This window comes from Anas acuta, chromosome 2 (assembly GCF_963932015.1).
Source record: "Anas acuta chromosome 2, bAnaAcu1.1, whole genome shotgun sequence".
Taxonomy (NCBI): domain Eukaryota; kingdom Metazoa; phylum Chordata; class Aves; order Anseriformes; family Anatidae; genus Anas; species Anas acuta.
This window is the reverse complement of record NC_088980.1, coordinates 62,996,033-63,021,144: the sequence shown is the minus strand read 5'-3', so window position 1 is coordinate 63,021,144 and position 25,112 is coordinate 62,996,033. Positions and strand designations below refer to the sequence as shown.

General features: G+C 42.8%; 1 protein-coding gene across 1 annotated transcript in view; it reads left to right on the top strand.

Moving 5' to 3' along the window:
* The window catches only part of AOAH (acyloxyacyl hydrolase), a 73,358-nt gene that overhangs the window by 12,168 nt on the left and 36,078 nt on the right, over positions 1-25,112 (top strand). The window contains 10 exon segments of the mRNA XM_068670438.1: positions 2,180-2,275; positions 6,147-6,207; positions 7,294-7,393; positions 15,495-15,554; positions 20,836-20,906; positions 22,059-22,119; positions 22,611-22,681; positions 23,313-23,361; positions 23,793-23,841; positions 24,951-25,045. Of these exon segments, the coding sequence (XP_068526539.1) occupies positions 2,180-2,275; positions 6,147-6,207; positions 7,294-7,393; positions 15,495-15,554; positions 20,836-20,906; positions 22,059-22,119; positions 22,611-22,681; positions 23,313-23,361; positions 23,793-23,841; positions 24,951-25,045 (713 nt within the window).

Below are 25,112 nucleotides of genomic sequence, written 5' to 3'. Positions count from 1 at the left end.
CTAGGCTGATGAGAGGTAATGACATCCTTTATAAATCATTCTGCAGAGGATTTTGAGTGAGAGTTTTATTTAATAAGTATGGAGAAGTGGGCTTTTATCTTTGCAAAAAGGTGGCAAGTTCACTGTAATTTCCACTGAATTACTGTTTTTGGTGCAGGAGGAGTAACAGACAACTCAAAGATATTGGAACTGCAAGTTCCAGTTATTCTACCTCCTCTTTGACTTGCCACTTGATCCATAGGAGCACTGAAGTTATTTATGTTGAAAAATACCACTTTGATTTAATAGCACATAGGCACTTGGTAGGACTTTATAAGCTCACTTAGAAGAGTTGTGCCAGTCTGGAAACCTAAACATTAATTCTCTTGAGATCTGGAAAGAGATGGATCTTCATCCACTTCTAAATGTTGCAGCTTCCCTCCATTTCTGGACTGTGTCAGTGCCAATTTTGAGAACTGAGATTTCTTGTACCAGGGATGAAAGAGGGTTCGGCTACAGGGATTTTGAAGAGAAATCTTTGTTCGTACTGCTGGAAATTGGCCTTCTGGCTCCCTGTCTCCTGGCTGCCTGGGATACCCAGCTGTGTTACATAGGCTCTGAGTCCAGGCTGGGACCTCACTCTCCACAATAGCTGTGAAGCGTAACTATTTTTGTTAGAGTTGACACCACTGAATTTTTGTTTGTTTGTTTGTTTAATAAAAGGATGGAGCCACTGCAGAAATGGAGAGTGCAATGCTGACTCACAGCAATTTAAAATCTGCCTGAAATTAGAGGGTTATGGTCATTGTGTGAATTTGGAATTATCTGTATATGCAGATGACACTGAACCTTCTTCATCTTAAAAGTATCAGAAAACTAGTGCTTCACACCTCAAGAAACGCCTTACTATGATGTGTAAGCTCTTAGGTCTCAGCTGTACCCACTACAAGGAGCAGCTAAGCTTTATTTCTGCTTGCAGCAAGATTAGTGATGTGAAATGATCACCTTTGTAGTTCAGAGGAAATGTTTTCTTTACCACTGTGGGAGAGCAGAAAGAACCCTCACAGAATCACAGAATTTCTAGGTTGGAAGAGACCTCAAGATCATCGAGTCCAACCTCTAACCTAACACAAACAGTCCCCACTAAACCATATCCCTAAGCTCTACATCTAAACGTCTTTTGAAGACTTCCAGGGATGGTGACTCCACCACCTCCCTGGGCAGCCTGTTCCAATGCCTCACAACCCTTTCAGTAAAGAAGCTCTTCCTAACATCTAACCTAAAACTCCCCTGGCGCAACTTTAGCCCGTTCCCCCTCGTCCTGTCACCAGGCACGTGGGAGAACAGGCCAACCCCCACCTCTCTACAGCCTCCTTTAAGGTATCTGTAGAGAGCGATAAGGTCGCCCCTGAGCCTCCTCTTCTCCAGGCTGAACAAGCCCAGCTCCCTCAGCTGCTCCTCATAGGACTTGTTCTCCAGGCCCCTCACCAGCTTCGTCGCCCTTCTTTGGACCCGCTCAAGCACCTCGATGTCCTTCTTGTAGCGAGGGGCCCAAAAAACCCTGTGGCATTCTGGCTTTAGGCAATGGCTAGCTGGGCCTAATGGCCCTACGCATGCCAAACACCACTGGGCTTCAGAGGAAAGCCTGTGAAGAAATGGTGCCACAGTGGTTATGATGCCCCATGGCTGTTGGCACACACGTCTGGTCCATGACATTGCTTTTGCAGGCAGCCATATCACCCATTCATTTTGTAGTTTTGGTAGCTTTCTGTGTGGCTTGTGTGAACAAGAAGTCCCATCAGGTAAAGAAGTGTGTCCTTTTTCGTGTGAAAGGTACCAGGAGGGCAGGAGGCAAAGCTGACAGGTGTAAGCTGCAGCTCTCCACTGCACTCCTTGGTTTTCATCCTTGAAAGGATAGAAAATCCTTTATTTAAAAGCCATGTTCGGTGCTGTAAAAGCCAGGCTGTTCTGTGCTTTCCTTGTACATCGATATGTCTCTCTGATAACCTACGTGTTTTTTAATTAAGTCAGAAATTTACAGTTATTCACTCCCCCAACCCCCAAGCACTCATCTGCCATGGAGCATATCAAGAAATTAAATGCCCAAAGACACCTGAAGTATGGTACAGGGTGCTTCATCACACAATGTGGATAACTGTATTCACTCTCTTTGTTTGTTTGTTTGTTTGTTTGTTTGAAGGATGTGTGCTTGTGGTCTCTGTGATTGAACAGCTTGCACAGTGGCACAACAGTACAGTAAAGGCAGCTGTGGAGAGACTGTGCAACTACATACCTGGTAAGTACCAAATAATGTGCCATATGTTACATCGGTACTGCTGTATTTCTTTGTTAATTAAAAATTCACACATTGAGTCTGAAAAAGCCTTAGCCACTTCTCGTGCAGCATCTAAAATCAATGTGGCTGAAAGATAGGCAGGTGCTATCTGCGGGGAAGATGTGGCTTCAGCGGAGCTGGGATTTTGTCCCAAAGCTACAGTGAATGGGGTTGTATTATGCCCACATGCCTGTCAGTCTCTTTCTCCCTGCTCTTTGTCTCCCCTTTGTCTCTTTGTTAACAGCTTAAAAATAGTCAGATTCGATGTATGTCCAGCCATTCCTCTTTCTTGTTGATACGGGTCTTTATAGCAACTGAGAAGATTAAAATATTTTCAGCATGGATAGGAAGCCACTATTGTAAAATCATAAAAATTAGCTGAGGTTGACAGCGATAAGATGTGAACCATTTGGTCTGCACAGAAAAGCTATTGAAATGTAACTGATGAGAAAAATTTCAAAAGTGAGAGCTATTCCATATGAATATATGTAGACTCCCCCTTTTCTTTCTCTTATTTTATCCCAAGGGAGTCTCTCTGTCCAAGCACGTCTCTAAATAGAGAACAGTTTGAATACCAAAATAGCTTTGTGCTTCACAGACCCATCCTACAACTATTTAAATAGCTAGATCTCACATTAATGTCATCTTTTTAACTTTATGAATGCAAAAAGGTGGCTTAGGATTCTACATTAAAGAGCCATTTTTATAGGCCTTCATGAATTGTATCTCTAAGAAACCATCTTGATAGACCTCCGTTTCACAGAAGATGCATGTAGAATATTAATTCCTTCCTTTCCAAGACATTATTTCCTGATACAGGATGGGTCAGGGAGGTAATTACTGGAATTCATTAATTGACAGAATGATGCTTATCTTATTTCTATTCCATAAGTAATATCCTCAGTGTTTTAAATTATAGGCACATAACCATGAAGTTGCAATTAGAAGCGCTGATCCTGATATTAAAATACAATTTTCTTCTTTAAAACATGACATGCTAGGTCTATGATCATGATTCACTCCGTGGACCATGTTCAGCTGACATGTCAAGATATTTCTTTTCAACTGCCATTCTTTACACACATAAAATCCTATTATCCCTTTAGTTAAATCTCTATAATCCTGTTACCTTCTGTGAGATGCATGGATACACCCAATAGAAAAAAATGACCCTGAACTTGAAAGGAGTGAAAAATCCTAGGGATTGTGCAGGAGCTACTGTGTAACGCAATTTATCCTCCCCTAGGAGGTGAACTCTGTAGCCCAGCAGGATTCATCAGCTTCCTCTCGCTCCTTGAAACAATAGAAAAGCTTGGATACTCATGAGGAGCAAGCCTATTAAATCAGGCCATGCCATTTCTGCTGAAGGAACCATTTCATTATTAGACACATGCCTACAATTACTTTTAAGAATAACTGTGGCAAATCAATGGCAATGAGAATTTTTCTAGGGACAAAAAGGGAATAAGAACTTTTTTTTTTTTTTTTTTTTTTTTTTTTTTTGTTAAAGGGCCTCTTATAATTTTGATTGCAATAAAGGGGAGTTGGATCAGGTCTTCAGTGATGTTACATGCTATTCAAAAACAAAAATAGTTAAAGAAAAAGAGAGGAATTCAGCACCCATCACTCCCTCTCAATCCCATAGGCTGTGTAGAACAAGACACAGTCGTGCTGGCAAGAAAATATTTGTATGTGCCATGTACGTGATTTGAGCGACAATAAAACTATGAAAGTATTAATAGTAACACCAGTGAAGGAGCAGACAGAAATGCCAGGTCTGGAGGAACGGGAAGTATTTGTGGTAAAAGGGATGTTAGCAAGAATATGTGTTTGCCTGGATCCTGGTTGTCTGCTGGATGAAAGAGAGGTGTCTGATATCCAAAATGTGCTTTGAGACTGTCTGTCTTGGCGTTGCATCCAAGTCATGCTCTGCTTCTGTCAACCACTGCTGTGTAAACACCTTAGAGCTTGAGTGGAAATGGCAACATGATTAATACCATCTTTCCTGCAAATATTTATCTGCTGAGACTCAACCAGGATTTGTATTTCTAACACTACAAAGCTATAGTGGAAAAAAAAAAAAAAAAGATTTTTATCATGTAAGTACAGGGAAGTTAGGGGATTTCTTCCCTGAAGCAGTGCAGAAGGAAGTATATTTACTTCTGGCCAACCACCTCAAAGTTTTTCTCTAAATTCTCCAGTGCTTAGTTTGGTTTAAGCTCTTATCTTGTCCCTGAATATTCAACATTATCTGTCATCATCTCTCTCTTTTCCCCTCCTTTCTGACTTACACATCTTCTTCCCAACAGAGCTTTCTCTCTGTAGCATCCTCTTCTTGTGTGAGTTCAGGAGGTTTGTGGACACACATATACAGGGCATGTGCTGTAAACGGGCACAAGGAAATCAGCACCTAGCAATGTGCCTTGCCAGCAGGCTCCCAGCACCATGGCCAGCCAAAGCCTCCCCTCCTCACAGCCTCCAGTGCAGGCTATGGCAGCTCTCCAGCTCCACAAACCTTGTGGAAATCAGCTGGTTTGGAAACCTGCATGGAGAGCATCCCCTGTGATGCCCCAGGGATGGGCTGGGGAAGCCAGCCACCTTCTGTGGGATGCCGGAGGGAGACAGGTGCCCAGCCTCATCCAAGGGTGCTATAATCAGAAACGATACCAAATGTGGGGTTATTGATGTCTGTGATGCCTTTCCTTTTAGGTAAACATGAATAAAATCTAATTCCAGCCAGGAGACCAATTTTTGACTCACAGATAGCTCCTAAAAAGCCAATAGAGAGGAATTATGTAGCAAAAAAGGCAAAGAAATGAAGCTAATAACTTGATTGAAATAAAACATCTGGCATGGGATAAGAAAAATCAGCTGCTGCTGTTACAAGAGCTGTCTGCAACACTGAATGAGTAGGAGGGTGCTGGGGAAATAATGCACCTTCCAGGGCCATGTTCTCGTTTCTCTGGGGTGAGTACAGCCAGGGTCATGGATGTGCAAGAAGAAATGACTTCTCAGGAATTTCACCAGGTGTGAGGTTGCTGGTGCAACCCAGCCTCTTGGTGGCTCCTACCAGCACCAGTGCTGCCCAGGCAGGGCATAGCACCTCCTCTGCAGGATGTGTGCATGGTTAGCCAGCTCCTGGCTGCTCAGGCTGGGAAACAGTCTTCTCCCAGGGGTTGTGAAGTGGTAGAGGGGCTGCTTTTTTACAACGGTACCTCAAAGAAACCTCTGATGAGCTGTCTTCTGCAGGGCATGAAGGGCACATTGCACCCAGATTCAAAAAAGACCCCTGAGACAGCAAATGGCTGGAGACTGTGAAAGGGACCAACATGCAAAGTGTCAAATATTTGTTTGAATGGTATTACTCCTGCTCTATACAAAACAGCATCTTCTACCTTGCAAAATCCCCCAGAGACACGGAGGCAGCACCAGCAGTAGCGTGAAGTCCTTCATCGCTTGCTGCACTTTATCTATTTGTTTTCTTTCCTCTTGTAAGCCTGTCACAGTTTGCTTAAACTGCTCAGAAAATGCTGCAGCATACATGATTTGTTTCAGCTTTCACATGATGCAACACTCCAAACATTTAGCAAGTGCTTGTTATCCTTTTCAGTCCTTTCCATGTGGTTTGCCTAAAGCCAGAGAAGGTCTTCATGTCCCAGCCTAGGTCAGAAATTCAGAATTTCACCCATTCTCTGGTTCTATGCTGAAGTCAGGGTCACATGCATTTCTCTTAGATAAATCATCATTCACCTAAAGCAAATCCTGCTGTTTTTTGACTATCATAAAACCAGTTTCACTGTGCTGAGTTACTTTAAAAACTTATGTTTTCTAGAAAAACTGCAAGGTTTCTGTTACGTCCTTGCTGAACTTTACGGACCTCACATAGCTGAACTGTAAGTATACCTGTATCTTCTTGAGTCCTGGCTTAGTTTGTGCTTTCAGAAGTATGGATGCACCGTCAGATTGAAATGCAGGGTTTTCATTCCTAAAATCACCTGGTTTCTAAAGCAGAAATGCTTGAGAGCAATTCCAGCTCGGTATTTGGCACAGCTGTTCCTGAGTGAATAAATACAGGCTACTGCTGCTAACCACTTTCATGCTGCATTTGCCTCTCAGATCAGGCCCACCTGATGTAATTACATTTTGAAATTCAGCTTGTTTGGCTGACGGAGGAATCTGAATAACCTGTGTGTGCAAGACAGGTTCGACAGAGTCCCACTATGTTAACACTTGTCTCTCATTTTCCCGTTTTATCTTTAATCAAGCTTTCTAATTGTCAGCCCCTACATGCTCTTAGCCCTGACCTTGATACACACTCTTGGGGAAGCCCACTAAGTAATGTAAGTGATTAAAGAAAAATAACATAGATCATTTTATTCCCCTTTGAAAGTTCTTAGTTTAATTAACAGAGTCTTTGTTAGACCTTCTCCCTCCCTAGGGTTTTTATTTTTATTTTTCAAACTAGCCAAGGGACTGAAAGTGCCTACAGGAAGAAGTGCTCCAATCAAACATTTTAATTTAATTCTTGATTGGCCCAGAGGTGTGTCCCAAAAAGAAGGAAACAGTCCTAGCACTTGCGCTTGGTGATTAAAGGTTAAGGATCTTTGAAGGATTTCTGGTTATTTTTCTGAGTTAATGACTGAACATTCATATGTGCCAAATTGCATATGCATTAACTTTAACCTTTAAATTTTTGTCAGACTTTTGATTGATTAAAAAACAGAAGAGTCATAATGTATTTGGTTCAGGTGCATGTCAAGCTCAGTGCTTTTTTATCATCCAGTTTTAAATGCTGAGTAGGATACCATGGCAGAAAGTTATTTAGAGTCTAACAGTATACGGAGCAGTGGTTATGGGCTATGATGAAGTGTACTGAGGCTGTCATGTAGTTCTGAGATTTAGCTTCCCATGGGAATAGCTTCTGCTTCCAAGCACCCAATAGAACATAGTTGTCTCTCTTTTTGCACCATTTCATTTAGCATAGACAGGGAAATGAATGCTGATGTGGTCTGCCATTCCTTGAGGCTGTGTAAACAGGATCCAGGACAACCACTTTGTCATCTTTACCCTCCTCCCAAGGTGAGTTGCTTTTTGACTTCTTTCAAAGCTGTGAGCTGTGGACGGCTCCTTAAGCTGGGATTGAGAAGTACAGAGGCTTTCAGGCCATGTGTATTGTTTGGGGGGGAGGGGGAATCAACATTTTTAATACGGATGCTTTCAGAAAATGCCTGTCTGAATGGAAGGTACACAGCATGCTGTTTGGAGTGTCAGTAATGTAGGTGTTAGGAAGTGGGAATTGCAGTGCCAACCTTCCTTTTACCAGCCTGGTCAGAGACAGAGAGTAGACCAAAAAAACTCATTATCCCCAGACTTTATTGTTAAGCAGCGCAATAACCCCCAAGCTGATACTCAGCTGCAGTTCACCTATACCCCTACGTTACCATGGCACGAGAAGTTATCCTGCATTGTCTGATCAGCTGTGACAGCCTGCGTGGGCCCTAGCTTCCCACCACAAATGTGGGGTTATTTGACTTGGCTTGATCTGCTGTGGGAGAGGTTTAAGCTAACTTGCACAACCTTTTACCACAGGCTAGGGATGTATGCATCCCCACAGCAGTGGGGATGGATGGTTATTATGCCATGGGGACTTGACTGTGTGTCAGAGCTCCGTGACACTAGGACACAAACACACATGCACAGGTGTGCAAACAGATACACTTGGTTGTTGTGGTTGCTTTCAGTCACCGTGCAGCCCAGTTCGCACTGAAACCTGACAGCAATAGTGGCTGTCTGGCAATGTCAAAAAAAAACACAAGTGATTCACTGAGAAGTCTATTTTTGGAAATATTTTTGCTGCATCTGGATAAATTCCTCCCTGATTTCTAAAGGTTTGCATAAGGTATTTTTACACAGGGTCTTGCCTAGCAGCCACTGAAATCAGTGAGAGCCTTTTTATGGGCTTCAATGAGCTGTGGTTCATCCAATATTAAGAGCTGCAGAAACGCTTGTATTCCAAGAATGACAATAGCGTTTATGTTATAACAGGTGGGTGCCCCATATGACTTTTGTGCCCTGTACCATGTTAGCATAAAGATATACAGGGGTGCAACCAGGCAGGGATGAAAGAAAATGTGTGCTGGAGAAGAGAGGGCCCACGCTGACCTGATTCAACCATGACATTGCCCAAACTTCATCAAACATGTTTCTTCAGAAATTCTCCATCTGAACTGGTAAAACAGCTCATGGCTCTTTCCACCCTTCCCAAAGCACAGCAGATCTGCCCTGTTGCAGGTGCTCTATTAATGACAGCCAGGTCTTTATTCATCCCACAAATTTTCTTTAGTCTCCAAGAGTTTCTGCCCCGATAATTGCATAGGTTTTTTCCTCCTCTTCACTTGTTATAGCAGCAGAGACCTTGTCAGTGACCGTACAGTCTCTTTTTTTTTTTTTTTTTTTCCATTTTTGTTCTTGTTATAATTAGGAGTCCTCAGGCTGGAGGTGAGAGCCTAGCAGGCTTTCCCAGTGTAGCAGAGCAAGCAGGAGGACAGCTGTGGCACCCATGACTGCACGTACACTGCAGTGCCAGCCCCAGACATGGATTTTTTCATATGGACTTCCTTGCTTGTGTCAGGGGAACAAAAAGAAGTTGAAACCATCCTGCATCCTGACTTCTGCCTGGGGCAGAAGTGCAAGCCACCTCTTGGGGTGACAGGGGATGCAGGCAATGAACTTCAGTTAAAGAGAGGTTTGGGCTCTCCGTGTAAGCAAAAATTTTTCCTGATTTGGCAGACCGTGAAGCTCAGGGCAATTTCTAAAGGTCACAGCTAGCCCTGCACAGGCACAAAAGAGGCCAAGCCAAGGGGAAATGGGATGTGTTAGCAAGCAAGGGCAGCTTTTTAGCCAGTTTTAGGAGTTTGTCATAAATCTTTGCACCAAAATCAGGGTATTCTTACCCATCCTCCCTGTTTTTTTTGTTTTGTTTTGCTTTGTGGCTGTACATCAGGAAAAGCTCTCCCTTCCAAATGGTGGTTATGTCCTACTTTCTGTCAAGGCATATTTGCTTCTCACCAGGATTAAGGGAGCTCTATTAACAAAATGATTTCTTTACCCAGGCTTTAGTCTCCATCTTAGCACGTTTGGTGCCCCCAGACAGCACAGCAAGATGGGAGAAGAGCAGGGCTCTGAATTCATGCTCAAGTGGTTGATAAATTGCCCACAGTAATTCCATGACAAGTCAGACTGGGTAAAGATGAATTACAGGTGGAGGAAAAAAAAATTAATATACAGTCAGAGACACAGATGCATAAAATGCAGTTTACCTCACATTTGCTCCTTTGGTTTGTAATTTGATTGATCACTTCAGTTATATGAGCCTGCAAGTGCTGGCTCAGTCCCCTACCAAGTATTTGAGCAAGACTTTAATACTAATGACTGCTTTGTTCAACAATATCGATTTTTCAGGTACTTCATTTATTCATTTAGACTTTTGGATGCACATTTTCCAAGAATTAGTATTGTGTTTGTACTGGCAAAGGGAGTGAAATGCAAGCTGAGCTACTTGCCCTTATAAAGCAGTATAATGTTCTGGTTTTAATTGTCTTTAACATGGTAAATATCAACACATAGCTGCTTTTTCAATCTAGTTTATTTTGATACGTTTCTGTGATGTTGCTCTAGTCGAAATCACATGTATCACAGAAAGAGCCATGTCTTCAGAGACCCAGCAAACTATCTGCATAATTGAGACGTTGCATACCATGTAAGTGGTATATGCACTATATCACTTCCCCAGTCTCTGACAAATTAGCTGAAATTAATTTTTTGCCAACCTGCCCGGAGCCATTAGTGCTCTGTGATTATTCTAGGAGACTTGGCTCCAACTGTGAATAAAAACCACTGCTCTCTTTCCATGGAGCAAAGCTCTCAGCAAGGAGCTGGAGGGCAGAGCCTCATCAGCAAGCTGCCTGGCAGGGCAGCCCCAGGCCTGAAAGAGGGTCGTTTTGGGAGCAGACCCTGATGTTGGTGGGGAGAAGTGGAAGGATGATGAGGTGTTGGTGCAGATCACCAGCATGGCTGTGCAGTGCTGTGAGCAGATTTCACTTGGTGTGGGGTCCCGTGACCCCACCTCATTGCCACCAGTGGCCTATAGACCAGGGCTAGAAAGGCAGGTGCAAGTGTAGGCTCTCCCGCTGTATGTTTCTTGTACTACCAGAGGCTGTCCTCTCCCTTTTGTATGAGAAAAGTGGCTCTGGGGACTCCTCCAAGTCAGGAGGCCAAATAACATGGTGCAGTTGAAGTGACATGTAGGTTTGCCGTTGGCAGCTGAGGTCTGGGCAGCATCTACAGTTGCTGTAACATGCCTTGTGGCTAAAGCTGCATCAACAGAGAATAGTTTAATGATGGCTGCAGTACTGCACAGAAGTGCTGCCAGTGGCTACATCTATCCAAGCTACTTGGTTTAGGATGACAGGATATTGTTTTAGCTAAAAATGTTCATCAACTCCAATGGTGGAGGACTTTCTGCACTGGGTCCTGTGACAGGGATTTTCCTTCACCAAGTGAAAAGGGCTGAAATAGGGTGAAGGTTTTGGCGCTGCTAGCCATCCTTATGTTCTGGTCCAGGTGGGGAGCAGATTTGCAGGAAGCTCATCTCAATTTCTCCCTAGATTGTGTTAAGCCAGCTGGACTATTCAGTTAAATGGCAATACTTAAATTGATTTTGTTCGGGCTAGAATAATGGCTTGATTTCAGCACTGGTGTCCTGCTGCTGCCAGTCTCCTGAACAGTTGGTGCTGGAAGGAGCTTTCATTCTTCTTTCTGCCCTTCAGAGTGCCTTTTTTGCTCCAGATTATTAGAGGCCTTGTGACTGCAGACTTTAGCTTCATCTCCAGTAGCAGAAATTTACTGGGAGTCATCTTGTATCAGCAAAAATATACATATTTATGCTAATGTCATTTTATTCTACCAAAGTAAGCTTCATTGCCACAAGCGCTGGTGCTGGTTCATGTCCCCACTGTCAGACCTTTCACTTTGAACAAAACAAAAGACACATCCCTCATGGACATTACTGTGGGCAGCCTGATCTTTGCAGCAAGCCTGGTTGTGCAGCTTGCATCTGAGTACTGTGGCTGGGATTCATAGTTTTTCTGGGTGACATGGACTGTCTGAGCACTTTGGTCATGTTACAAAGCCAATGCAGTGGAGTTAACAGAAGTTTTGTTTCTAGGGAAATGAGAACTAAAATGAAGGTATTTCACACATTTGAATAGGGATCTGTCCGTGGCCTTGCTAGGAGCCTCTTGCAAAAGATGGTTATGAAAAAAGAAAAGGATACAAACAGTTGGGCTAGATTGAGAGTGGCAGTCCTGGTCATAAAGAAGTGTCCAAAACTGTTCATGTCTGCCTGGGTGACTATCCGAGCAAGTGCATGCACACACATTTCAGCCAAATGAAGAGAGGTCTTTGGCATGCTCTTCTAGGTTTCCAGCTTGGGATCTCTCAGCTACAGCTCAGATTTTACAAACTAGAAGCCAACAAAGTCTGACTAGGGAAAGCAGCTGTTTAGAGTTTCATTGAATAAAAACACTGCTACTAGTTACTACTTTCTCTCATTCCTCTCCCTTTTTGAGTGAAAACGCAAAACACGTACCAGGTGGTGGGGCAGAACCAAGCTGTGGGGCGGGAGTGCTTCTGTGTTCCTGAGGAGACCAAGCTGCCAGCCAAAGGCAAATCTTGTCTCTGTGCCCTGTTTCCTTGCTTTGCAGCCATAGGCCATAAAGCAAGATGTTGGCAGGTGGGCTAGGGTCCTGGGAAGCCAGATCTCCTTTCTGGAGATAGGCAAAGCCTTCTGAAACATGAAGTGTTTCTGCTGCAGTCAGAACTGAGCCCTGAAGAAACATCTGACAGGCAAGCTAAAGAAGGCAGCACTTGTTTCTCCCCTTTCACTTTTCTCTCACCATTGTCTCTGCTCTCATTCATTAGCAGAAAATAAAATGCAAAACTAAAACACCAGAATCCTAACCTTCCGTGAAAGAAACCAGTGTTTGGGGCAGGAGAATGGCAGGCAAGAGTGTGAGGTCAAGGTGTTGCTCATGGAGGCCAGCTCTGTGTTTTGCAGAGGCCAAGGAGAAAAAATAAATCCAAATGTGGCTCCCAGAACACACAGAGTCCAAGTCTAAAAGAAACAAGTGGATTAAAAGGGCTGGAAATCAAATTAGTTCTCCGTGGAGGAGAAAGCTCTGAGTCAAGCCTTGCATGTTTTAGATCTGGGCTTGCACAGAAGGTCCCTATTTTGATTTCTGAGCATGTGTTATTTGGTTTGTCTGTCCCATGCCATTGTAATGATTCCCCTTAAAGCCTCTGCAGGATGAAAGGTGGGAGCTATAGAACAAATCCCATTTTTGCTGGTGCTGCTTAACGGGTTCTGCAATGTTTTTGTACCTTGATATGCCTATTCCTGGTAAAAAGATGATAAAAAGGAGTTAGAAAGGGAACTGTTGGAATGTTTTGTAAATATCTGCTCTCCTATCTAGCCAGGATAGAGCGAGCTAACAAGGATGATAAATGAGAGACAGTTAAAGTTGCTTTGTGTACTTGTTTATGATGAGGAATAGATCTGTTTACAAATAATAATAATAATAAAGCTGGGAATACCAGGGCTCTGTGGAGGGCGTTAAAGGAAGGTAGCGACTGAAATCCCAGTGATCACCCCACATCCTAGCCTCATCCATGGCATGGCCACCTTATGCACTACGGCAGCAATCAGCTGGCCAGGCTGAGCTGATTTGGGTGGATGGGGCTGGCTGCTGTCTAGGCTCCGCACACCCATGTCCATCAGCTGCCAGAGCCCTGGGAGCCCAGTCCTGTCCTTTCTCTTACACTTTCTCAGCACTGTATTGCTGTAGCTGTCTAAACTGTGTGCTGATGCATTGCTGCCAAGAGCAGGAAACATTTCTCCCTTCCTGCCCAGCAGAAAGGGTTTGATGAGCCTTACCTCCCTGGAAACTTTTCATACATTGTATTCTATTTTAAGCCAGTTTCCTCATCTGAGCATCAATGTCTTTTATTGCAGAAAAGACAGCAACTGGCAGCACACACAATATAACTGTTGCAAATGCAAGATACATGTTTGATTTTGGGGACAGAACTTGCCCAGTGGGATGGAACTAGAAAACATTATCTTGGCTCCTTCCTAGCATCTCTCATCTATTATTTGTGACATACCCACATTTTTATAAGACTAGAGACACAAAGATGGTTTACATGTGTATAAAGCACTTAGAAGTCTGTGTTCCTTGCTGCTTGTTCTTGTTTTTCCTTATGCTTTTCTATTGTTAACCATAAATTTTTGACCCTTGAATCTCTCACTTAATTAATTTGCTTTGATGATTGCCTAAATCAATTATTATGACATGCTAAATTTTATCCACGGTAAAAAATGTTGATAATGGTTACTTGAAATGCAAATATATGCTGCTTTAATATTCCAAGCTGGCATGCCCGCTGTTCACTAAGGTGCTGTCACTTAAGGGATATTCTCTTTCTTTTAGAAATGCTTTAGTACTTTATACTGTAGGCTGGGCTGTAGGAGGAACTGATGAGAGGTCATCTTCTGACAGAACATTTTGTCCTTACTAACCATTTTGATAAGAATCAAAGTGCTAATATATTTGTTACACACCGGTATGTTTTTTTTTCTTTCCATTTGAGCGAATTTCAGAAGTAATTGATTTTTTATTTTTTTTTAAGCCAAACATCAAAGCCCACAGAACAAAAGCAGTTCTTTTTTTCTGAATGAGGGTAAATGAGCGGTACTTTCAGCCTTCTTTGAGCTAAATGCTGAGGGAAAAGGCAGTGGCCTTCATGCAGACCAAGTCTTCATAGATATTACTGTTTGCCAAGATAGCCTTATAAAAGCAGGACAGTATATGGGATCTATCATCATTGAGATGGAATAATGTTGTCCAAAAAGGAGAATGGAGCAGCAGGAGGAAGCATGGTGATGATAATTCACCAAAAGCAAATGCTTTTGCCTGAAGTTTGCACACAAATCTGCAAGCTGAGATCATCTTGGGGCACCCAGCTGCTGTCTGTCATATTAACAGGGTTTCCTCGTGTGTGGTATCCCTGCTGCTCCCCAGGGACGTTTCTCAGTGCTTGGCAGTCCCCAGCTGTGGTAACCATCAGATGGTGCACGTTCAACCACAGCCCTGCCACACTGTACATGGCATGGCCATCTTCCTGCTGGCCGCAGGTTCCTGGCTGTCCCTTGCACTTGCAGTTGGTGTGTTTTGCGAGAAATTTCCTCTCCTCCTTTGAGGAGGACGTGTGTTACCTGGGGGGGAGCTTGGGGAATTGAGGTATCACTGGTAGCTGATGTCTTTGTGTTCCATGGCCTCATAATGGCCAACTGATGTTCGATTTTCAAGGATGCCTTTCCAAGGTCTTTTCTAGCCCTGTTTTCAATAGTCCTCCCATTCTTCCTTTCTGTTTAAATTCAATTATCCTCATTTTGAAAGAATCCCGAAACAGTGCTTCAATGCAATTTTATATGACCCAGCAGTAAGGCAATTCTTGCTGTTGTCAGCAAGTACTTTCCCTCCAGGAAAGGTATTCCCAGAATGAAGAGATGACATTCCTAGAGTCCAACCAGGAGATTTGCCTTTCAGGTGTTATTCCCTCTTGTCCTGCACTCCGGCTGTTTCTCTGCTGGGATGAACCTCAGACGAGGATAGCCCCCATGTGTGCAAGACCATACTCTACCACAGCAAGGCAACACAAACATAACCCTTTTCCGACCATCTAACGAATGGGTTACTTTTCTGCAGGAATCATGGAGAAGCTGGTTTTCTACAGCTCACGTGATTCAGTCAGTTTAAAAGCTGAAATTCATATCCTGATCTGGACTATCCCTCAGGAAATAAATGATGCCCTGGAGCAAAATAAATGAACTCTTGCCAATGGATTTTCATATTGGGTGATCAGATAATTGATTGTTAGTCCAATAAAAAGTAGAAGATGATGCGTTTGTGAACTCATACATCATTTTTGTGCTGTGACTAATAAAAATAAAAAAGGGGAGAAAATGCTGAGATACTGTGAACCTGATCTGTTTGTTTGTTTTGTTTTGTGTTTTTTGTTGTTGTTGTTTTATTTTGTCTCTTTTTTCTTGCTTTCCTAGGTGGGACTGAGTACTGCAATATGGAAAGCAAAAAGGATTTTGAAGACTTCCAAGGATCTGGTAAGAATTCAGTGGCACTAGGGTGTTTTACACTGTATTTGCATTTTATCAAGGTCCTTGCTTATTTTGGCTAATTGTGAACCCATCTGATCATCATAGAATTGGATGCTGACTTGCTCCTAGCTTGCGTAGGATCATCTCTATCAAGTGAGACTGGAAAGAAGGAGATGAAGATTATAGAGAGGAAATCTGTGCAGCAGCTGAGGACATTGCATCTGTTGGCTCCATAGTGCAGCTCCGCACTGAGGCACTCACTTGTGAAAAATACAAGCATATACACATTTTGTTTAGATTTTTTTCAAAGTCAGGTATTTTCCACTCAGCCTTGTGCTGTGACCTTACTCCCAGAGATGCACCCTTCCTTCAAACTTCTGTCAGTGTTTATCATTGCTGAGCCTCAGCTCCTCCTCATTTCAAGCTTCCCCTTTGCTATCCCTGCCTTGCCCTTGTGGCCATTTGTAGGGGGAAGTCTCATGAGCTGCCTTGCTGCCTCAGAGCACAGTGAGTGCTCTTTGGAGTTGTCTGAAATTCAGGCAGTGGCCTAACTGCAAATTCTACTTAGTTTTTCCTTTCTGTGCCTCTAAACTTGAAAGCTGGGATTGGAAATTTTCTGCCTCCGTCAGCTTTGCAGATTATAGTAGATCTCTTCTCAGTGGCAGAAAAGAGAAGAGCAGTTTTTATTCTAATTTATGAAAGTCTGCTCAGCTATAGAGTTTGCTTCCAGTTGTCTTCATGCACTTAACCTAGAGCAAACGTTTTTTGTTCTTTGTGAAGAAATTATTGATGTTGCTTCTTCCTCAACCCTCACTGTGATGCTACTCACAAAAATGAAAATTGAGGTGCCTAATTAGCCTTCGGGCAATTGCCAAATTGTGATGCCAGAGAAGTAAACAATGCACTGGAGAGATGGGTCTCATTTCCTGCAGAACAGCAAGCAGCAGGATCTTATTCATTTTCCTTCCTATTTGGTGCTGTGCTTCCGATGGCTTGAGATTTCCACTCAAATTACATGCCATTCCTAATCCCCTTCCCAAGTCCATGTGCTAATGCCTACAGCACTCAGTGACACTGAGTCAAGGAGGACCTCGCTGTCGGACTGAGCCTGGGCACAGGTGTGGGGATGGAGAGGGATCGATGTGCAACTGCGGCTTCTCAGGATGCAGGGCTCCTTACCTCCTTTGCATGCGCTCCACAAGCTGGAATGAGGAGGGCGATCCCTTCTCTTTTCTACCCTTGGCATGCCAGGCTGCATCCATCGTGTGTCAGGCTGTGGCTGGCCTCCATGGGCCATCCATACCATGTCCTTTGGGCTCTCCAAGGTAGGCTGGTTCTTGGCACAATGGGGTCTCTTCCAACTTGCTAACGCTCTCCTGTGTCCTCAAAGCTGCTCCACAATGCCTCTATGCCTCCTTGTTCTCTATTGCTGTGCCCTTGGCCTCTTTCAGCTCCTACTTGCCTGTTATCAGCAGGAAGGATGAGCAAGCTGTGCCCTGGCTAAATACAGTGTGGCGGAGCTGGGCTTCAGTGTATTTCTAAGCCTACGTAACTGCACAATATGAGGTCAGTTCAGATTAAAACAAATAGCATGTCATTGCTTGGGCTTCTCCTGCAGTTATTCCTAGTGTGTTTCTTGAAATGATCCTTTTAGAAACACATTTAAAAGCTAGAAAATTTAAAATAACACTAAGGGCATAACTCTCTTGCAGCTTCCCCTTCACCTGGGTTGCAGTTAATTTCATCTGAAACCCAGAAAAGCAATATAGTAAGAAGCAGAAAGGAATGTCACCAGGAGAGCACAGTGTGTATTGCCCTGCATAAGCCCCATAGCCCAGAATGGCAATGTGTGATGAAAGCTGGAGGATCCGAGAACCCCATGCCTGTGGTAGGACATCTCTGCATCCAGGCCAGAGAAGATAGAAAAGCATTCACTGGGTCTCTTTTGAGCTTTGGCCCATATTGGAGGGAAACAACAAGTAATATCTGTGCATTCTTCCCACAGCCACTGTTTTGGGTTCTTTTGTACTGTGGTGTGTTTGGGGAAAGGACCCCCCAGCTTTCTGGAAAGATTCTTGCAAGCTAACTGTCCCCAGCTCTGCTTGGCAGCTGTATGCATGTGTGCATAAAACAGAAGTGATTATTGCTGTTGGCAAGGAGAATGGGAGGTCTGCCTGGTTGCCAGGGCCATCGTATTTACTGGGCATTTCTTAAGAACATTGTAGGTCTGGGAAAAAGAAAAGGTATTTTCCAGATGTAGAGTTCTGTTGAAAAAGGCTACAATCCAAAATATCTAATAAGTATCTCCATTCATTAAATGTAGTAAGCCATCTGACTGCTTTAGAACAAACACCAACAAACATCAGGGGCTTTTTTTTTTTTTATATATATAAAACCAATTAAAATAATAACTGAAATGTCATTATGGAATGCTACTAGGTATTGGAAAAAAAGTTGTGTTATTAATCACTGTAAGCACCTCCAGCACTAACTTTTCTTATGGATGGAGAAGACATGAAGAGGCATATTTCAGCAACAACAGAGAAAAAAATACTTTAGGCAGAAGAGTTGTGGCATTAGCATTTAATGAGAGTAAGCTCCATGCGTACAGTCCTGTAGTGACTACATGTTGCCTGTAACTCACGCCTCTGCAGCAAGAGAAGTGGGAAGCCACAGAGGGAGCCAAAAGAGAATTGTAAGGCACAGCAGATCATGAACCAGCCTCTTGCTCACCCACTCAGGCTACTCAAAGAAAGTAGCCTGCCTCTTCCCTAAGACATGTTCTGCAATTTTAGCATGGTTTGGCTAGGAATGTCTGCTCACCTGTGCTCTTCTCTCTTACATGTGCACACAAAAATTATCCCTGTGCTCCTTTGCTGCCTTTTAAGGCCATGTAAGCCGAGTCAAAGAGTTACACCCTGCTTACTGTGAGGACACAAAGGCTGGGGACCCAGCAGCTGCTGCAGACAACTTCTGCAGCTAGTCCTCAAAGCCCAGTTCAGCATAACCCATACTTCTCCCATGACACCATCATGCCAAAGCTGGGAAGTCTGCTGGGGCTGTAGGATTGTTTCCGTTTGAAGCTAACAGAGCTCTAGTTGGCAGCAGTTTTCATGACTAGCTGAGAAAAAGGCAGGAAAGGTTTTATTCTACTTACAGCGAAGGGTAAACTTTAAGTGAAGCCTGAGAGCAGAATAAAAGGAGGTCTGCTTTATTAATTTATTTCTTGGAAGCCATGTAGTTTGTATTTCTGGCAGAGTTTCGGCTCTGGATGCCTTAACTTCAAAGACTTTGCCTGCTGTGATTTAGGCTGAAGTGAGAAGCCAACAGCTCAAATGAAGACAGCGCAAATCTTAACATGATGGAAAGCTTTAAGAGCCTCTAGTGTTTTTCTAGGCAGCCCTGGGATTAGTCCTACATGGAGGAAGTGGGGGAAGTGGTTTCTTTCTTCTTTCCAGGAAGGTGTACAGAGGTTTGGTTTGCAAAGCACTTTGAGAAAACTGGCATCCTGCTTTTGTGCCTCCCAGTCACTGCCTACCTGGCCATATGTGCATAGGCATGTACACCCTCCACAGCTGGGCACTGTCATTGCACAGTAGAAGAGACGGAATTAAAACCTCCACTAAAATCGTGCCACTAAGCTATGTGGTTGGTTAGATGGCAAGCAATGTGGTAGCAAGGTAAAAGCATGATATTTGCAGAGGGAGGACCAAGTGTGAAGTGAAGGGCTGCATTCCTCTTGCCCAAGACCTCATCCAGCCTGGCCTTGAACACCAGGGATGGGGCATCCACAGCTTCTCTGGGCAACCTGTGCTAGTGCCTCACCACCTTCTGAGTAAAGGATTTCCAACCAGCATCTAACCTAAATCTTCCTTCTTTTTAGTATAAAACCATTCCCCCCTCATCCTGCCACTGTCTCCCCATGTCATTTGAGTTTGACAGAGCTGAGAGTTAACCTGGGTTTTCTGCAGGTTTCTTGTCTCTTGGCTCCCCTGAGTCCTCCTTTTTTCTTCCTGCTCTGAACAGAGTGGGACTCTCATCTCCAACACTCCTTGTTGCCTATCCAAGCGAACACCTTCCTGCCTTTGCTGGAGCTGCAGGGCCGTGCCGCCTCTGCCCTGCAGTGACACCTCAGAGCCCTCCATCATTCAGAACTTTATATGCTGAAGTTACTGCCCCTTATGGCAATTAGCAGCCTTTCAGTGTCCTCTTCAGAGTTGTATCCAACACTTGCATTCTGTTTTATGTTAGATTTGGGTTGTAATCTGATTAGCACAAGAACCATCTTACTTTTCTTCTGTGTATGCAAAGTGTGTAACACAAGGGATTGGCCCAAGGATAGAAGTGCTACGGCAATATAAATAATTACCCTCCTTTGCATAAAGTAATGAGTATGTCCACCTGCTCAACTGCATCATATTTACATGCTGAATACAGCCTTAGTGAGTACAGTTAATTAGACTGTGCACTGACTATCCCTCTGTATTTATTGGCCACCTGAACACCCTTCGTGTTTAAAGACCACCTGAACTTATGAAACCACATTAGCAGCACATTTGTGGGGTTGATCTCCAATGCAGCACGGTGTTCTGTAACCTGAGAGTTAACTAGGAAGGTCTCTTTCTCTCCTGAAGCTTCCTGGATTGGCCCACAGTTATGGTGTACTCATGATGAAAGAGTTTATCCTGCAACAGCTGCCTTTTACAGCTTGCAGGGCTGGCCAAGATAAAAGCTAGTTATGAGATTCCCAAGTAAAAAAATCTCATGAAAAATCAAGGACATTCTATGCAAACACTGGATCCTCCTATTTCTCCCCTTTTTGGGGTTACTTTTGAGTTTTGGCTTATCCAAAGCTCCCCACCAAGTGTGCAGAAACCAGCCTTTTAGTCTCAATGTGTGCTCCTGTTCACTAGTTCTGCACTAAGTATCAGACACTGTTGTGTTTATCCAACATGAGAACTGCGGTTTTTATGAGAGGTGAAAAAAGTAACTTTGGTACATGACAGGAGACAGCTTCATGAGAGCTTCTTCCATTTAGCTTTACAGCTTTCTGAAAATAAGCGTTGTTGGTTTGTGAAATGTTCAGTTGAAATCCCAAAGTTGACTGCTGTGTCTCATCTAAATCCTCAAATCCTCTGGCATGTAGCATCTTTAGTGGAGTTTTTGGTGTTTTCAGATGTTGTTAGGCAGAAAACATGATGTAGCTCTGAATTTGACTGTTACAATATCCCAAGCCATGCGGCCTCTATGAACTAATGTATTCATCTTTTATCTTCCTCCCCTCCAGAAAAGCACCACGAGGTTCTCAAATCTATGTGCCTTTCCTCTTCTGGCTAACCTATGTGAGAAGATTAAATAGTACGTATAGAGTTTTCAGTCCTCAACCAGTAACAGAGTATGGTACATTCCTTTCTTTCAAAAAGAAAATTTTCAGCTTAACAAATCTCCCTATGCTTTACTGCTGTTTCTTTCCTTCTTCACATGACCAATGTCCAGGCAGTACAAAGGGGGCTTGCAGAGGGTTCAGGCAGGTGCGAGTGCTTGGAGAAATCCCTGTGCTTTTGCAATACTTAAAATATTTGCATACATATAGTTAGCAGTCCTGAGAGTACAAATATACTCTTATGTAGGGCTGAGCCCTCACTTCATACACACAAAGATACCACACCTCCAAGTGTGAGCTGTTTTTCTCCTGAGATTTCTTGAGTCATAGAAATGTCTCCGTTGTGTTATTCACCAAGTTGTGCTGCCCACAGCTCAACTCCAGAAGCCATACTCTACTGAGCTGAGGGCAAGCAGCAGCTACATAACTCTGTGAGGAATACCAATTAATATGAAATAAGAACAGCTTCATGTCACTGCTAGCTTAGAGTCAGAGTTCAAAGAAAGGGCAAGGACATCATCTGGGTTATTTCTCCTAAAGCATATTTTTTACCTGACAATATAAACATTTGTTTGTGCAACTTGGTATGCAAATGGCAAGTCTTCTAGGCCTGTCACAACAGAAGAGAGATGGCATAAGGAGATGAAGGATACATATCAGAATGAGTGTATGCCATTTATTTGTCAGAGAAGAAGGCTTCCATCATCATAAAACCCCATTCTGCAGTTCTTTCCCAGGTAGAAGATTTCTGTTAATACTACATATCTAGCAGATTGCAAGATGTGCCAGGCTGAGTTTGGTATTTATGTCCAAAAGTGATAGTTACTTTTACTGCAGATTTGATGCCCCAGCTTGTTCTAGACACTGAGGATTCAATATCGCAGCTACACAGGAGTCTATCAGCTTCGCCTCTGGTGCTCACTCAGCAGATATTGAAAGAAATCTGGATTTGCTCCTTTAGGCAGAATCGCTTTGCTGAGGTACAAGCACAGAACTAAAAATGAATGTGGAGCTGTGAAGAGCATGGAAGCTATCATCTATTCTGAACTTTTTTTTTTTCTTTTTTTTTCCCTGAATAGGTTTCCTTCCATCTGTTAACACGGTGTTTGTTGTTTTTGTTTTTGCAGTGTCATAAGAAACAAACTACCTTTTGAAGATTTTGATGGAGATAAATTTAGTACTTTCCCAGTAAGCAAAGCCTTTCCTTTGGTACAATAATCCCTTGATAATGAGAATGTATATGAGATTCCTCCTACTTTCTGCAAAGCCTTATTCATTCATGTGAAAATGAGTGAAATCTAAAGAGTTTTTTCCTCTTTTTTTTTTTTTTTTCTGGATGAAAAAAAATCATTCATTTATGTCATTTGGGGAGATGTACACACAAAGCTGGGCTCCCTGCAAAAGCAAATTGCTCTGCTGCAAAGTGGTCTGTTTATTGAGTTTAAACGAGGTAAAGTAACATCAAGTTAAAAAAAAATATATAAGAAAATTGCCAGTTTGTTTTATTTTAGCACCAAAGTGTGCAAGGTGTCATTTTTTAAAGCTTAGGTTCTGGAATACAACCCATTTAGTGGGCTTTATTCCTGCACCTTGAGTTAGATTTTCATTTTAGATACCTTAAATTCAAAGTGCCAGGGTAACAATGACCATCCTATTTGCGTGCTTCTCCTGTCTTTTAGACATTGCGGGGCTATCACTGGCGAGGCAGAGACTGCGATGACAGAAACACAACCGTGTACCCTGGCAGACGGTAAAGCTTTTAAATATTTTAAATAATTTAATTATTTCTAATACTTGTGGTATTGTGAAGAATGAGTTCCATATTTGTTTTTGGCAAAACTCCGGGAGGGGACACCACTGCTTTGTGCTTAATTTCACTGTGATGGAGATGAGAGGGGATGACTGAGACCAGGGATGGGAGTGTATTAGCCTGAGGGGTGAAAATCTGATGTGTTTTGTGCGTACCATGCTTGTCATCAGTGCCAAGAGGGAGGCTGTGCTCCAGCCCTCATGCACTGAATTTGGAGTCAGGGGTTTGGTGAATTTCAACAAAAAATCAAAAAGAAGGAAAAGGGCGGGGAAAAAAGGACAGGTCTTCTGCAAAAGCCGTCCCCATTCACTTCTCCAAAGTGGAAATGCAAACTGAGTGGGTAAGTTGCATTTGACATCCTCCTGTACTGACTTCAAATTAATATTTCATTTTGCAAGAAAAATTACCTCTCCTGGACTTAAATGGAAAATAAGCACCATTCTGTGCAGAAAGGAATTTCTAATTATTTGCTATTCTTCATAGAAAATGGCACAAATGATCTGATTTCCTTCAAAGCCTCTTTTTTCTTTATTTTCTGTAACACTGTATATCTTTTGTAACTCTGTTTTAGTCCTGATAATTGGGATGTGAAAAGCGACTCTAACTGCAATGGCATATGGGTAAGTAAAAGAAGTTGCCTTTTCAAATTCTTTCCTGATTACCTCTTTTTTTTTTTTTTTCCCTCCTTTTGAATTAGTCCATAAATGGGTGGATTTTTTATTATTCTGGCTTATCAACTGATTTGGATTATTCCATGTATTTACTGTCTTGGATATTCCAAGTAATAAAACTGTATTTATTAAACTATAAGGAAACAGAGTAAGCAGATATGAGAGATTGTTTATTGATGTTTATGATTATTTAAATTATAGCTATTATAATTAAAATGTATACACACTTATTCTAATAAGTTAATGGAAAGTGTTGCTGTTATGATGCAATGCTTCCTACAGGCAAACATTCAAGACATAACTTCTCAGTCTCTGTTTTGTACTAGCATTTTTCAGGCACTTGATAGAGACTTTCATCTGCCTTTTCTCTCCTCCAACAGGGTGTGGATCCAAAGGATGGAATTCCCTATGAGGAGAAATTCTGCAAAGGTGAATCTTTACAGTCACTGCAAGAAGCAATTTGTATTTTGTATTCATTTCATAAATATTTTAGTATTTGCATGGTCATTACCAATGTAGGGGAAAGAAAATGGGTTTCACAACTTTATGAAAAAGGAAAATAGCACACATCCTTTTTTCTTGTTTAATCTTGAAGATAGGCAGAAAGAACCTGTGAACAGCACGGGCTGCTGGTAATATTCTGTTAAAAGCTCGTGTGGTTATTATGTTGAAATACATAGATCAGGGACACCAGCAAATGGAGTCATTGCCTCTGACTGAGCCCAACTGAGGAAGCAGTTGGGTGTCCATGTGTGCCCAGGTGGACCCACTGGTGTGCCAGCAGTGCTTCTGCTAACCTTATCTCCCAGACAGCAGTGTGGGTGTGTAGGAGTGTGCACGCACACAAAGAACACCCTCACTAAACCACCACTGGCTGCTCACCTTGCCTGACATTTGCACCAAAGCCCTGAAGGTAAGGCATTGCCTGGCAAGCGTTTCCAACTTTTTTCAGTGAAAGGCAATCTTCAAATTTATGAAGAAGTTTGATTATATATATATAATATATACATAATTACCAAACTGCCAGATTGTTCCAGCAGAAATGCTTGTGTGAGTAGTGCACCCACCACCAAGTCCTGCTATAAAGAGCTCTGAGTGCTTTCCTGAGTAATCCCATTTAACTAAATGTTTAAGTATCTTTCATACATATTCTATAGGTAGTAAAAATAAATGTTGGCTGAACAGCAGAGCCTGTGCTGAAATAACATCCTTGAGTACAACGAAGATTTTTTTTTTTCTGATTAGCAAGTTCTCTCCCTGCTATTCATGTATTCATGCCCAGTACCCAGGTGTTGCCCTAGGGTTGCCTTTTAGTATGTGTTTTTTTTTTCTTTTTTTCTTTTTTTTTTTTTTTTTTCTGCAGGTGGTATGAAAATCCCATTGCAGGGCTTGAACATTTTGGCCATACAAAGGGTGGTGTACTCAGACTCCATCAGCTGCTCTTCAAGCACTGCTCTCCATGCTCTGCCTCATTGTGCTTACAGGGGTGCTATATCTGCCAGGGCCATTTCATGCCATTAATCAAGTGTATTTATTAGGTGCAGACTCACAAGGTGTTGTGCTGTTGGGAGACTCAGCTGGCGCACATTTCCACATCCCCCCTGAGTGGATGACCGTCACGCAGATGTCAGCGGTGAGAAATTGCACCCAGTTTGTCAAAACTGCTGCTTGCTTTCTCCCCTCTGCCACGGATCGAGGCG